General features: G+C 37.7%; 2 protein-coding genes across 3 annotated transcripts; both read right to left on the bottom strand.

The window, feature by feature from the left end:
* Window positions 1-476: 476 nt before the first annotated feature.
* Window positions 477-6124, bottom strand: LOC101166883 (E3 ubiquitin-protein ligase XIAP). Its single transcript, XM_004073431.4, has 7 exons — window positions 5974-6124; window positions 4112-4387; window positions 3443-4013; window positions 3233-3332; window positions 2840-2918; window positions 2552-2591; window positions 477-1494 (listed from the first exon to the last, which is right to left on the bottom strand). The coding sequence occupies exons 2-7, from the start codon at window positions 4352-4354 to the stop codon at window positions 1301-1303; spliced, it is 1227 nt and encodes a 408-aa protein (XP_004073479.1). The 5' UTR covers window positions 4355-4387; window positions 5974-6124; the 3' UTR covers window positions 477-1300.
* A 1841-nt stretch (window positions 6125-7965) lies between these two features.
* Window positions 7966-12834, bottom strand: LOC101172988 (E3 ubiquitin-protein ligase XIAP). Of its 2 annotated transcripts, none has more exons than XM_004073538.4 (5): window positions 11801-12834; window positions 9802-10311; window positions 9050-9149; window positions 8867-8966; window positions 7966-8112 (listed from the first exon to the last, which is right to left on the bottom strand). In XM_004073538.4, exons 2-5 carry the CDS (start codon window positions 10208-10210, stop codon window positions 8098-8100), a joined length of 624 nt encoding a protein of 207 aa, XP_004073586.1. In that variant the 5' UTR covers window positions 10211-10311; window positions 11801-12834; the 3' UTR covers window positions 7966-8097. The 2 variants fall into 2 exon arrangements, with proteins under 2 accessions (XP_004073586.1, XP_020562389.1); XM_020706730.2 differs by lacking the exon at window positions 11801-12834 and adding an exon at window positions 10647-10770.
* Between the last annotated feature and the right edge of the window lie 1341 nt (window positions 12835-14175).

The raw sequence follows: 14175 nt of genomic DNA, 5'->3' as shown, positions 1-14175 counted from the left end.
TTAGCTAAAATATAAAAATGCAATCAAATCATTTAAAATAAATATTAAATTACCAAATTGACAGTTTCTAATTATTTTTTATTTAAAAATCCTAAAAAAATTCCATTCCAAATTAAAAAACTTGAACATCCAAGACAAATATTGTTTGAAAATGTGTCTGAAATTGTTTAAAATTGAAATGTGATGTTAAATCAAACAATAAAAAAAATGTAAATTCAGATGAAACCACCCAATTTAGAATTAAAATTAATTCAATATTTTTATATAATCAAAAATGATTGAAATTTAGATTTCTACCTGTTGTTTCTTCCCCAAAATATTCATTAAGATGATTAGAAAATAATTTCATAAGATAAAAAAAAAATTGTCATAGTTAAGGAACTTTTTTAATTAAAAAAACAGTTTTAGGGAAAAATGGAAGGTAAATAAAGACAAAAAAGTTATTTATTCACTGTTAATGAAAGCAATTGAATGAGTGACGTGTGAAACATCTCACCACACTGGAAGAGTCTTTATTAGTAGTGTTTTTAAAATTTTGCCTTTATGCATTAAAATATCTTTGACAAATAAAGAAAATAAATCAAAGTTTAAAAACTAAATATATGCTTGGGAACAGAAAACTAAAATAAGACAATTTCAAAGCTTTAAAGTTTAAATAAATGCATAGATAGAAACAGAAAACAAATGAAAACGTTACATTTTAAACAATAATAAGAAAAAATTATTGCTTCTAACAAAATCACCTGGATAGAATAATCCTTTATCCCCCAAACTACTGAAAAAATATTATTCAGATACATCTCTAATTCTGCAACATCAACTATCTTTACATATATTATAGTGCATGTTTGATGAATATAGCGTTATATTACATAGTCACTAATGGAATTTTCCTTTTTTTAAGTGGAGATTTGTGTAAAAAAAACAATGAATGAATTCCAGATCTTGGAGCACGGGGAATAGTTTTTATTCCGAGTCTGAAGAAAAAGCACTTTTTATGTTTAAAAACAACTTAAACCCTAAAAATCTTCAAGTTGGATGAAGAAATGCAGATATTGATGTTTTGTGAATGTTTCATCACTACAAACAAACAAATTTTCGTGTTTTCTTGCTGTGAAGAAAACGGCTGTTATATGTAAGTTCTTGCAAACCTGGTTTAGACAAACCTTTAGTTGTATTACTCTTTGTTTTTTCCACCTACATGCTCACAAAAAGCCATTTCTTCACAGACACCCACTTAAAAAATACGTCTCCATTGAAAGAATAGCAGCAACCATGTTAGACAAGAGTCTTTGGTTTCCTAAGCGATGAAGGTCCGGATTTTCTGTGCTATAGCTGCACAGCAGATGGGACACTGGTTGAGCTTATTGGAACACGCCTTGCAGCTGGCCAGATGTCCACATGGGATGAAGACGATGCACGCGTTCTCGTCTAGGCAGATTTTACAGCGCTTTTCCTGCCGCAGCTTCTCCAGCTCCTCTAGAGGGTTCTCAACTGAAAAAAGAAAGGGTTAGTTTTCCACGGTCCCAATTGTGACAATCTCTAACTGTAAGAGCCCAAGCAGGCCACAGGGGGGTGCAGCAGGGTCATGGTCTGGGCATCCTACTTTTTTTCTTTTTTTTTTTTAACTCTGCCGTACTGCTTAGACCATGCTTGAAAATTCAATGTTTTCTATTATTTGTCAGCCCAGTTCGTATGTAATTAATGTAAAATTGCAGAAGATAATGTTTTTTGACTTTTAATTTAACCCCAACAAATGACTGAGCTGAGGTCAGGGCTCTGCAACCTGAAGCTCTGGAGCTACATGTGGCTCTTTGACCCCTCCTTTGTGGCTCTCATATTGAAGAATACTAAAATGTTTTTCATTTTAAAAAGTAACATTCTTTAGACCATACGATACATCAATCAAAACAAAATCGTCTAACGTTTGAAACGATTTGACCACAGCAATTCAGCTGGAGGTCAGTAAACACAACCAGAATTCATACTTAAGGCACGCTGAGACTAGAAGAGATTATTATTGAACAAAATTCAACAATTGCAAGTGCGCCATAGGGTCAAAAATCTAGTTTCATTTTAGCTTGTTAGATTTTTACAAATTTCTGGCTGAGAGGTATAAACAACAATAAATTAAACAGTGTATAGTTGTTGTTTTTTAATCACTGCTGACATCCCAATTCCTACAACAACATTTGTTACATTAAGATGATCATATGTGGTACAGAGAGTCTTTTATCTTGAAAGGAAGTCATGTAAACCTCTGTTAAAAGTTCTCACTATTTCAAACAAATTTATCTTTATGACTGTTTTATTTCTGTGAAAAATCCACAACTTGATTTATATTTACAATAATAGTAACAATAACATGAATGCAAATCAGTGTCTTTTTATGGCTCCTACTGGGTTCCGGTAAGTGAAAAATTAACCTGATTGGCTCTACAAGTGCTGAAGGTTGCAGACCCCTGGCTTAGGTTCTCCTTCTCAAAAGGTTCAGCTAACTAATACCATAGTGTACATTTTTAGATTTAGATACATATCCAAGAATATTTACCTTTCTCCTCTTCAAAAAATCCATTTTGATGTTCTGAAGCCTGGAAACAAAAGGGTCACATCATCACTTTTTGTAAATCCTTTTGTCTGAACTCATGAGAAACGTCTAACAGCTTTTGTTTTAAACACACTCCCCCACCAACTCTTTAACAGAGAATAGGCTAGGCATAATACAAAATAAACCTTCTTTGTTTTATTTAAAAAAAAAAAAACAATTTCTACAAAAACTAGGGAAGTGAAGAAGCTTCAGAAACAGATTTCTTAAATGAGGGGAAATAATATGCCTTACCTGTTGTGAGTATTTAGGTTCTTGTAGCTGAATTGTATTAACAAACTCTTGGCCTTTTTCTGATAAAAGAAAGCTGCATCTAAAATGGAATTTAAAAAAAAGGATGTAAGATACATACATAAATACACTTACATCCCTTGTGCTATCCTAGGCACGTTAACGTTGGGAGTTGGGTCATCTAGACCCACTAGACAGTGAGCTGAACCTTTTTTCTTCAATGATTTGTGATCTTCACTGGTGTCTATGGATTACATGAAATCTTTCCACCTTTGTCCACCTTTGTCATGTAGGGAGAACACGTCAATGGCCATCTTGACCCCATAGGATAGCACAAGGGTTATACGAATACATAATCCTTCTTTTATGGGAAAAAGCAAAGCTGGAGGTTTTTACCCAGGATAATATTTGGCATGTTCTTCCCAAGGATTGTCCTCAGGGTCCCAATCTTTCAAACCACCACCACATCTGAAACAGATCACTTCGTCTCCTTCTCCTAGAATAATAATAAAAAAATATTATGAACAAACATTTAGATTTAGAAAAATTAAAATATTACCGGTACATCTCATTTGTAAAGGGGATGTTTGAACAAACATGCTTTACCTTTGCTGTAGAAGCCAGCTTTAGCAAGCAGCTCGTGGTCAATCGGGTGCTGGACGCGTGCAAAAGTGCCGAGTCGCTCGTCAAGATTTTCCAAATTGACAGGTGTGCGATGTTGGTTTCTGCTGCCAGTCTCTTCATTTTCTCCTCCATCTCTTTCCAGAGGCACATTTCCCACGTCATGACCAAGGATGTAGAAGCAGTGGGAAAAATGTTTTTCATGCTCGTTCCAGGGGGTGTCCCCAGGTTTCCAGCCACTTAGCTTGCCTCCACAACTGAAACACTCCACTTTATCCTCCTTTCCTAAGTAGAACAAACCTGCCTGAGCCAAATCTCGAGGTCTGACTGGAGCAGAACGCGGCCACGAAGAGAAAGTTTCCAGGCGGGCTTCTTCGCTTTTCATATTCCGGTTCCGTGGATATGGAGTCTCATCAACAATGGCTCTTGTTCTCAACTGGTAATCTATATATCCTTCAGTTCCATCATGAAGGCCCCCATTGCTGAGGGGCATATGGGGATTTGACTTAAAACGGTTGAAGTGTGTGCAGCGGAGAAACGTGCACGATGGGGAAACCTGCATGGAAGGAAAATGTTGAACTTTATTATTTAAAAAGTTGAAAAAGAATTGCCCAACATTTCTAAACTATTTTTTTTTTCAACATAAACAATTACCTGTATGTGTCTGTCCACTGGTTGATCTTCCTGGGACCAGTTTTCTACCGTTTTCTGGCAACTGAAGCAGCGTACGCGGTCAGAGACTCCAGTGAAGAGGAAGCCAGCTTCAGCCAGTTGCAGCGGTGACACCTTCTTGCTCCAGCTGGAGTTGTAGAAAGATTCCAGACGATTGTTTATCTTAGAGTAATCAATTGTGGAGTCCGATTCCCAATTCCCATCTTGGCTGGGGTCACACATCATTGAAACAAGTAGCTGTGGCGGTAAACACAAAATCTAAAAGAAAAGAAACATGAAAAAGGTTTGAGTTAGAAGTGTAGAACCTTGAATAATAGATCATGGGGGAATCTCTTTTTTTTTACTTAAAGACCTACTCCGATCATCTTTTGAGCCATTTTTAAAGTGTTCCCAGGGGTCTTCTAATTACCACTATGCCATTTTTGTCCAAAAAAGTGCCCAGATTTTTCTGCAGAGCAGCAGTAGATCATTAGAAATTCGCCTCTGAGTTGTTGGCTGGACTGTTGGCATGGAGCAACGCCGCTTCTCTCCATGTTGCCGAGGGCTCTCTGTTGCCATGTTCTCCTGCTAGCTTCAGTCCTCCTCAGTCATTCAGATTTGTCAAAAATATAAAGTATTCTGGAAGTTAACCAGCTTCCCTATCTTTATGTCCACCTTTGACATCACATCGTGCTAATAAACATTGCATCAGCACGCCTGTGTTTCATGCAATTCTTATTCATGACACATACTAAAGGTGTGATGACTTTTATTCAAGCCTAGTCACCTCCCAGAGGAAATTATTTGTCAAAAACAGAAAGTAGAAGTCAAATATCTTTCAGTTGGACATTTTTTGAGAGTGTGTGTAGATAGAATGGTATGGAATGTCCATTCCATTCATAGTCATAATCTGTCCACATAGCTAGGCTCTTTAAAGTTCTTTTAAGCCGGTAACTCAGGAAACCAGATGGATATCAGTTGAAAAAATGAATGTTTTAGTGAAGGCACAAGGGATGGGCACGAGGGCGGCTCCTGTAGTTAACTTATATGCCAAAGGGTGTAGCAGATGTACTGTTCACCATTCTTAAAGAGCTAATCAGATCATTGATTCATCAAAACACAATGTTGGAACACTGTTAATAGGTTTCAGCGATCTGCCACATATGTTTGTTAGATTATCCAGAAATGTACTAGCAGCACAGTCAAAAACAATCACTGTTTTCTACAGGAGGTTGAGACTCTTGTGTGATATTGTTGCCACACATTAGGACAGTCATATGCTGCATTACTCCTTCTGACAAACACGCTGTACGTGGAACTATTTGGTGCACATTTAGCTGTGACATGGGATTTTATCTGCTGGTGGTGGAGGACTGCATGTGATCTTTGCACTGTCACGTTTTTCTGCCTCAGTGATCAAGTGATCAAATCAAAAGCTAACGGCCATATTTACTACAGTAAATATGCTGTCGCAAAGACAGTTTTGCTGTCTTTGCGACAGCAAAACTGAAATTAACATCTCTAACCGCCCAGTGAGCGACAAATGCGTATGCCGTCATTGTTGTGTTTCTACGAACTATCAACTGCATACTTTGCTCTGTTCACAAAGATTCCACCCACATCATTTAAAGGGCTACACATCACGGATTAAAAATTAATATAAAAGAAAAAAGACAACTGCTGGTGTTTTACAGTGGATAAAGGAATCTTACATAAGGAGTCAAATTATTATTTAAAAGTGCGTACCTTTGCTGTAACTATAGTTTGTTTACATTTCATGTAACATTTGACTAGCTAGCTAGTTAGCCTTGTTCGCTAAGCGCGCGATTACTTTACCAGCGGCTCTAAAAACATAAAATACTTGCATTTCTTTGCTCGTGTAGGGAGGTCTTCGGTTCGTGGTTTGAAAAGGTCCTTGATGAGATCGCCCTGTGAAGGAAATCGGCGTAGAAGAATTCCTTTGGCGTGACCTCCCAAAGTCAGGAAGTAAGAACAGCGTAGTCTTTGACAATGCGCATGCGCATCGTCGATTACGCAAAGAAAGTGGGGGTTCAATGAGAAGATTCCAGAGGTTCTGTTTCAGTTTCGTTATGGAAAAAAATATAAAACATTGTCACTTAAACAGAAAAATTTCAACATGCTTAACAGCTCAAGCCCGAAGATGTTATTGCTAAAGAAAGATATGTTTTTGTAACTTATGCAGTATGTGTTGAAACGTAGATTTGAAAAAAAAAAGAGAGAGAAAAAAAACCACGCAGTCCCGAAAAGCGACTTTTAAGCAAATCTCTAGGTTTTTTTTTTCTTCCCAGGGGGGGTTTCCCTTACAAATATGCTGTTTAAAATCAGTAAAATACACTGTCGACAAAAGAAACTAAATGAGTAAAAAACATTTATAAATGTGTCCCTTATGTCTCAAAGCAAATGCGACATTTATATGATTAATTTATTCAAATTTAGCTTTTTTTCTGTTTTTCAACGTTTGGAGCAAGAATACAAAATGCCACATATTTTGAAGTGGGTTTTAGTCTATGCTTTTATTATGAAGGATGCAGTTTTCTTTAAGATCACACTTTAACTTCTGAAAAGTTGGTGGGACAGTGGTTCAAATTTCAGTGTGTTCTGAGTCATTTTAAGTTCAGCCGGCTGTGAGGCTGCCCTGTCAGACACGCAGCATCCAAACTATACAACTTTAGATATATTTACATTTGGTCACATGAAATAAAAAATAAAACATTTTAAACAGCTTCCAAAACATAACCAATGTGGAATAGGGGAATAGTATTAGGCAGAAGTCATAAATAGGGTTTTAATAAACATCCATTTGTTCAAACAAATCTTCAGTGACATTTCTTTGGTTAAAAAAAATACAGAAAAGTACAGGTAAACCACTAGAAAAAAAGTTGAAGCCACCAAACACAATTTGATGAATTCACTTCAAGAAGCAGTGAAAAAGGGAAAGTACGAAGTTTCTGTGCAGTTTGGTAAGAAACCCCCATGCTGAGTGAGACTTGCTGTTTAGGTGACAAGGCAAGCATCCAACTTCCCCTTATTTGATGTGGGTTAATGGGGAATTACATGGTATAAATTAAACACTCTTTTCACACCCCCGCAAGTTTCTCACCCAAGCTTGGGTCCTCTACTAGAGGCCTGGGAGCTTGAGGGTTCTGTGCAGTATCTTTCCTAGGACTGAACCTTTCTGGACTGAGATGTTTCTCCAGGGATCTGCTTTAGCCACTCTTCTGGTCATTTCTAACATTACAGCCACTCCTCCACCTTAGGGGTTACTGTCCTGAGTGATCGGATAACCACAGGCACCACCGTCAAATTAACCTTAAAGCTTTCTCCAGTTCTTCCAGACTTTCCTCTTTTCTTTGTCCACCTCTACAGTGTCTGGTTGGTTCTCCATGACCATCTTGTCAGTTTGGATCTGGGAGTCCCACAGGATCTTAGCTCTCTCATTCTCTGCCACTTTTAGAGGTGCTTTCCCATTTGTGACCTTGGGGTTTCCACTCCAAATTCTGCACAGATGTACCTGTAGGCTCCAGTCATTTGGTTGCGATATCAGTAGAACATCCCATGGTCCTCCCAAGATAAAATGTATCGCATCCTCTGCTTTCCATTGCTTGGGGCATTCACAGGACACACTGTCGGTTGGAGCCTTGTGCTTCTATTCGTGGATCTTGGATGTTTCATCCTGGATAGTAACTCTAACGCTCAATAGGCCTCAGCCGGCTTCACCTCCTGGCCTCTTTCCCCATTTCTTTATCCAACACAAAAATCAAGACAACCATGGACAACCTTTCTTTTCATCATATTTTATTTTGATCTGACAAAAACAAAAACGGTCACACAATTGGAAAATTTTTATTTTCTTTTATTATTTAAAAAAAAAGGGGGTTCTAAAGGAAAAAAGATGTGATTGAGTGCCCTCCATTCTTGTCATGAAATCCAAAATGCCCAGTTCTAGAGTGGTTTGCTCCATTTTTCTATCACAATGAGGCAACCTACAGAGATGAACACATCAACCACATGTCAGTTATGAATTCAAATATTTCCCTTTCACACACCTAACCTGTCTGAGTGGGATACCATACATTTCTCGTAAAAACAAAATGCGGAACGTGTAGGCGAAACCAAACAGTGAAACTAAAATTACTGAATGAAACGGCTGGCATGTAGTATGCCATCTCCCAACACCCCATGTAAATGCAAAAAAAAAAAAAACTTTCACTTCTTTTTTTTTTTTTTACAGTATTTGGGTTTGTACTGTAAATCAGAATTCTAGATGATGGTTAAAATCCTCAAGCCCTTTAAATAGCATTTTGAGAAATCTAAGGAGGAATCATGAATCACAACTCTCTGATGACAATAAGATTTGAAAGTAAACTTTACAAAACTAAGCTTAGCATTGACCAACAAATGGAAAAGAGACAAATTCAGCAGGTTAACGACTTTTGTCTTTAACAAACTTGCTGTAGTGCTGCAGATTAGATTTAATTTTAATTCTTTAGGCAGCCATCCATGTATACACTTAAACTGGTTAAGACATAAATTATAAGTAAATAAAAATATTATAAAAGTAAAATAATATTTTCATTTGTTGCTTCGTTGTGTTTCTGTTGATCTGACTTAAATATAAAAAGAAAGTCTAGAGTCTTTTTTCTGCAGTAAAATATTTTAAAAGTCATAGACCTCTTTTTGTGTGCGATGGAGCAGAATATATGATTCTTTACAAAAAGTGAAAAGAATATCACTTACATTACGAATAATAGCAGCACTATTTTTTTGCCGTTTGTGCCTATGTAGCTGGATGTTGTTGATGAATGCTTGACCTTTTGTAGTCGCCAGGAACTTGCACCTAAAAAACAGTTAAGTATTGAATGTAAATTAAAGGAAAATAAGGTATAAAAACAGATAAATGAATATGATGGTTCTTTTTACCCTGGGTAGTGTTTGGCATGTTGTTGGAAAGGGTCAAGCTGTCGTTTCCAGTTTTCCAAACCGCCACCACAAGAGAAACACAACACCTCCTCTCCTTTTCCTGTACGAGTACATTTGAAAAACAATTAAAGACCCAATCCAATCATTTTTGATCCATTTCAAAAGCGTTCCTAGTGGTCTTTAAGTCATGATAATGCCATTTTTTAACCAAAATGAAAAAAAAAACTATTTCCAAGGAAATAGTTTCTACAAAGCAGCAGTAACTTATTGGAAATTTGCCTCAGTTGCAGACGGGGCTGTTGGCGCAGAACAATCCCGCCCCCCTCCTTCCAATCCCTGTTGCTGAGAGCTTTCTGTTTACATTCTCTCCCACTAGCTTACATCCCCTCACACCTCCGTCCCAACATTACCGGTGCAACAACAATGACGAGCAATGTCAGAGCTAGCCAGATTCCAGCCCAGATGAGGAAAATGAAGACGCACATGGATCAAGACAAGTGTATACATCGGAATGTGGTGGAGCAGGGACATTGTGGCCCAGAGCATTTTTTCCATCACAAATGAGCTGTTTTTTTAAACAGAATTTTTACACCTGTTTCTGATCCACAATTATTTGAATAAAGAAATACTCAGAAATGCAATGTTGAGCTTACTTTTCTTTATATGTCCTCCATCATGAGAAAAACATTAAAAGCACCAAAAACACAATTTTCATCAGAGTGGGTCTTTTTCCTTCCCAGAAATGTGATTACCTGTGCTGTAGAAACCAGCTTCAGCAAGTTTCTTAGGATCAACAGGGTGTTGGACATCATCAAAGCTGCTAAGCCTCTCCTTTAAAGTCTTCATGCATGGAGGACATCCTTTCTCAGGGTAGCCCTCATCATCCATCTGGAGTGGTACATTTCCAACATTGTGACCAAGAATGAAGAAACAGTGGGGGAAGCTTCTGCTGTGTTCCTTCCAGGCGTCATCTTTAAGATCACTGCCACTCAGCTCTCCACCACAGCAGAAACACTGCACCAGATCGCTCCATCGCACACAGAAGAAGCCGGCTTGAGCCAGATCTTGCGGATCAGTAAAAGGCCACGAGGAGAATGTTTGAAGACGAGCTTTTTCACTCTTCATGAGCTGTTTCACAATGCAAGGTATCCTATCAACCATTGCTTCAAAGCTTGAATGACAGATCAGATCTTCTGTTGCTCTTTGGTCAGTGAAAACAGAGAAGCATGTGGGTAGAGGAGAGGCCACCTTGATCAGGAAACCTAGAAGAAACAGGTTTAAAGGGTTAAAAGGCTAATGAATGTTTCAGTTGCATCAAACTGCATTGATGTAGTATAAAATGAAAAAGATAGATAAAAAGAAAGATCACCATGCTGACAATTTTTATGTTTTTTATTTATTTTTTCTCCATTTGATAATGGATTTTTTTGGCATTGTTTTTTAAACTTTATTTACAAATGTACAAGCAGACAAGAGGGTTTCAACAGTAATGAATTGGAGCGCCAAGTACACTTAACTTAAGGAAAAAGAAAAGTAACATATGAGGCAATAAATGTAAAAAATATAAATATAATAAAGTAAGATAATCTTCACTAACTTCATACATAGTCTTTGGAGGTCTTAAATTCCTCGCCCAAGCTAAATCTTGCCTATAACAATCTGCAGTTTTTATTCCTCTAGCCTGAAGGGCATTCCTACCATCACTCAACTGGTCTCGGCTAAGTAACCGTTGTAAAAATAAATAAATAAAATAAAGCGGTGCAAAGACTGATTATCAGCAGATTTTGATAGAGAAGGGAAAAATGACATTTGAACAAAAAATGTTAAAGAAAAAAAAACAGTTTAAGTAACAATTTTGACCTGAAACTAAATTGTTATGCATATCTAGGTCAATGAAAATACCAAACAAGTCAGATGTGAAGCACGTACTTTCATCTTTTGATCTATTTTACAAGCGTTCCAAGAGGTCTTTTAATTAAGATTACGGTGTTCTTAGCCTAAATCAAAAATAATCTGTGTCGTTTTCTAGGACATAGTATCTGCAGGGTGCCAGGAGTTCATTAAAAATTTGCCTCTGAGTTGTTAGAAGGGAATAATGGTGCGGAGCAACCCCTCCCCCCTCCATTTCACCATAACTGAGCTCTATGCTAACAGCCCCTCACAACTCCAACCGAACATTACCAGTGCAACAAAAAATTGCAAGGAATATTGGAGCTATCCACTTGGAGCAAGATGTCAGCTCAGACGAGGAAAACAAAAAGGTATTGATCTATCTGACTGCAGGTGGATTCATCAGAATGTGGCGGAGCAGGGAGCTTGCGGCTTGCCGTAGTTACAATTCATTCATTTTTCTGCACCTTTCAGGCTCATTTTGTGTGGACTTGACTGCATAACAGTCACCGGGAGAAGTGAAGCTTTTTTAAAGATACATAGTTTGCAATGTTTGATGGCAATTTTTTCCCTTTACTGTGAAATTATCATGCCTCAACAGAACTTGTATATTCACATACCAATATTATTTAGGCTATAAAACACGAGCTGACCATTTTCATCGAGACCTGTAGAAAATTTTAAAAGATCAAAACCAAAAGATATCTAATGTATTGAAAAGCCAGATTCAAACCCAAGTTTATGCTGTACTTTGATTAGACCAAAGAATTCTATTTTCTCAACTACAATAATGGTGCAATTTGCACAGTTCAGGAAAGTACTCAATATAAGAAAACAAAACAAAAATGCAAAAGACGTTACCTTTCTATTCTTGTTTGAAGGTTTCAGGTAAGGATCTTCAGCAGGTAAATTTCAGTCAAGAACTGATGAAACAGTCTGCCACCAAGCCTGTTAAGAAAAAAAACCCACGTTGATGACGCATCTGAATTTAAGGAAGTGCAAGTAAATGTTTAAGGGCTTTGGGAAGGAATTTTCCTTGAGAACCTCATGCCAACTTTTTCATTCACATCCTAGTTATTAAGGAAGTATATTATAATTTAGTTTGTGTTCTGAAAGTGTCAAGAAAATGTTTAATTTTAACCTTTTGAAAATGACATTACTGATGACATTAATTTGTTTAGAAAGGTAATAAATGTGCAGCTTTAAAAGAAACTAGGTTTGAATTTTCTTTAAAGAAATGGCATCCGATTGCTGCAAGCCTGGAGTTTTCATATGACTGCTGCTGCTAGTTTCACCATTGCCACCTTGTGAACTACCACTGCAGTGTTGTTTAAGTAACCTTAAATAACCCTGAAGCTATATCACTTGCCTTTGCCCCACTGTTTGGAACCTATTGGACATCCCAAGCCATTTTATTCTGTACTTGATGTTATAAAGGGTGTCCTACACTATTATTTAAAGCTTTTTGATCCTTTCAAATTTCAAGGTCCTCTTTCAACTTTATAAGAAAAGGGATCTAGTACAAGAAACTACATGACCATCAGTGGAGGCATATCGGAAACAATACGTGTGCAAAATTTAGAAGAAAAAAAACCCACAAGTATAACAAACTGACAAGTCTGCAATGGAAAACACTTCCACATAAAGAGTTCTTCATATAGTGTTGCTGATTGCCTAATCCCTTTAAAGACTGGTTTTACATCACCTGTTAATATTTAAGTGAGCATGAAAGCCTTTTTGAAGAACTTACACAATTTCAACCGTTAGAAGCATTTATTTGTACATTGTACTGAAACTGTAAAAATTGAGCAGAGGGGGTGGCATGATTGGATTTAGGTAGTTCAAAACAAGTTGGAACCCAACTCAATAGAGGTTGTTGAAAGGATGTTTTGCAGGGAGCTAACACAAAAGTCTTACACAAAAGACGACATCGCAGAGAACAATGTCGTTTTAAAGTGGATCCAATTTAAAGTGCCAACAGGTGCAGGGATAAACTGTAAAAAATAAAAATAAAAAGTAAAAAATTGTGTTTTAAAGAGTAACATTTCAGGAGATCCAACCCAACTGCGAAACTTTGACCACCTAGTGGACGAAACCACACGGTTGTACTAAAATATTGAGATATTGAGTTGCTCTGTTGGCAAGGTCTAGTGAACAAGAAAAAAAACATATTTGATGTCTAAGACTCGTGATTTAGGGTATATATGCCAATTTTAATTCAGACAAAATCACGTAAAACCTACATATTTAGCTAAAGGTGGCGGATTGTGATGCCATATGCAATAAATAAAATGTAGCTGAAGTTTTCCACTTTTAATTTTAAGATGCCAATCAGATGCAAACACATAACATTGCAGACATGTTCGTCAAACACTACACAACTGTTTGTGTGTGTGTGAACTGCCTTATTTTGCAATTGTTCTCACACTATATTACCAAAAGTATTGGCTCACCTGCCTTGACTCACATGTGAACTGAAGTGCCATCCCATTCCTAACCCATAGAGTTCAATTTGATGTCAGTTCATCTTTTGCAGCTATTACAGCTTCAGCTCTTCTGGGAAGGCTGTCCACACGGTTAAGGAGTGTGTTTGACCATTCTTCCATACTTGGTGGTGTCACACACTGATGTTGGTGGAGAAGTACTCAGTCTCTGGTGTAATTCATCCCAAGGGTGTTGTATCTGGTTCAGGTCAGGACTCTGTGCAGGCCAGACAAGTTCATCCACACCAGACTCTGTCATCCATGTCTTTATGGACCTTATATTGTGCTCTGGTGCACAGTCATGTTGGAAGAGGAAGGGGCCCACTCCAAACTGTTCCCACAAGGTTGGGAGCATGGAATTGTCCAAAATGTTTTGGTATCTTGAAGCATTCAGAGTTCCTTTCACTGGAACTAAGGGGCCAAGCCCAAGTCCTGAAAAACAACCCCACACCATAATTCCTCCTCCACCAAACTTCACACTCTGCAGAATGCAGTCTGAAATGTACCGTCCGGGCTGCTTAGGGGGGCATCGGCGCCTCCAGGAGCTGCTGCTGTGGCGGCCGGTTGGGTATAGGAGGAAAAGGACCCCAGAAAGGGGAGACACCAGAAGGGAAGCCTGGCTAGAAGGACTAGAAAGAAGACGGAGCAACACTAATGTTCACATGCCAGAAACTTAAAAAGAAAAGCCAGCTAAAGACTTTTTCACTCTGCCATGGAAACCCATTCCATGATACTCTCTGAGTGCTGTACTTG

Source organism: Oryzias latipes, chromosome 10 (genome assembly GCF_002234675.1).
Source record: "Oryzias latipes chromosome 10, ASM223467v1".
NCBI classification, from domain to species: domain Eukaryota; kingdom Metazoa; phylum Chordata; class Actinopteri; order Beloniformes; family Adrianichthyidae; genus Oryzias; species Oryzias latipes.
Note: the sequence above shows the minus strand (reverse complement) of the source record. Positions and strands in the feature narration are given on the sequence as shown.

Coding starts and splice junctions, on each gene's coding strand:
- LOC101166883 (XM_004073431.4), bottom strand. CDS start 4,354: ATGATGTGTGACCCCAGCCAAGATGGGAATTGGGAATCGGACTCCACA. Junction 3,333..3,442: donor AGCTGGCTTCTACAGCAAAG/GTAAAGCATGTT, acceptor TTATTATTCTAG/GAGAAGGAGACGAAGTGATC. Junction 2,592..2,839: donor AACCTAAATACTCACAACAG/GTAAGGCATATT, acceptor TTTTGTTTCCAG/GCTTCAGAACATCAAAATGG.
- LOC101172988 (XM_004073538.4), bottom strand. CDS start 10,210: ATGGTTGATAGGATACCTTGCATTGTGAAACAGCTCATGAAGAGTGAA. Junction 9,150..9,801: donor AGCTGGTTTCTACAGCACAG/GTAATCACATTT, acceptor GTACTCGTACAG/GAAAAGGAGAGGAGGTGTTG. Junction 8,967..9,049: donor CATGCCAAACACTACCCAGG/GTAAAAAGAACC, acceptor ACTGTTTTTTAG/GTGCAAGTTCCTGGCGACTA.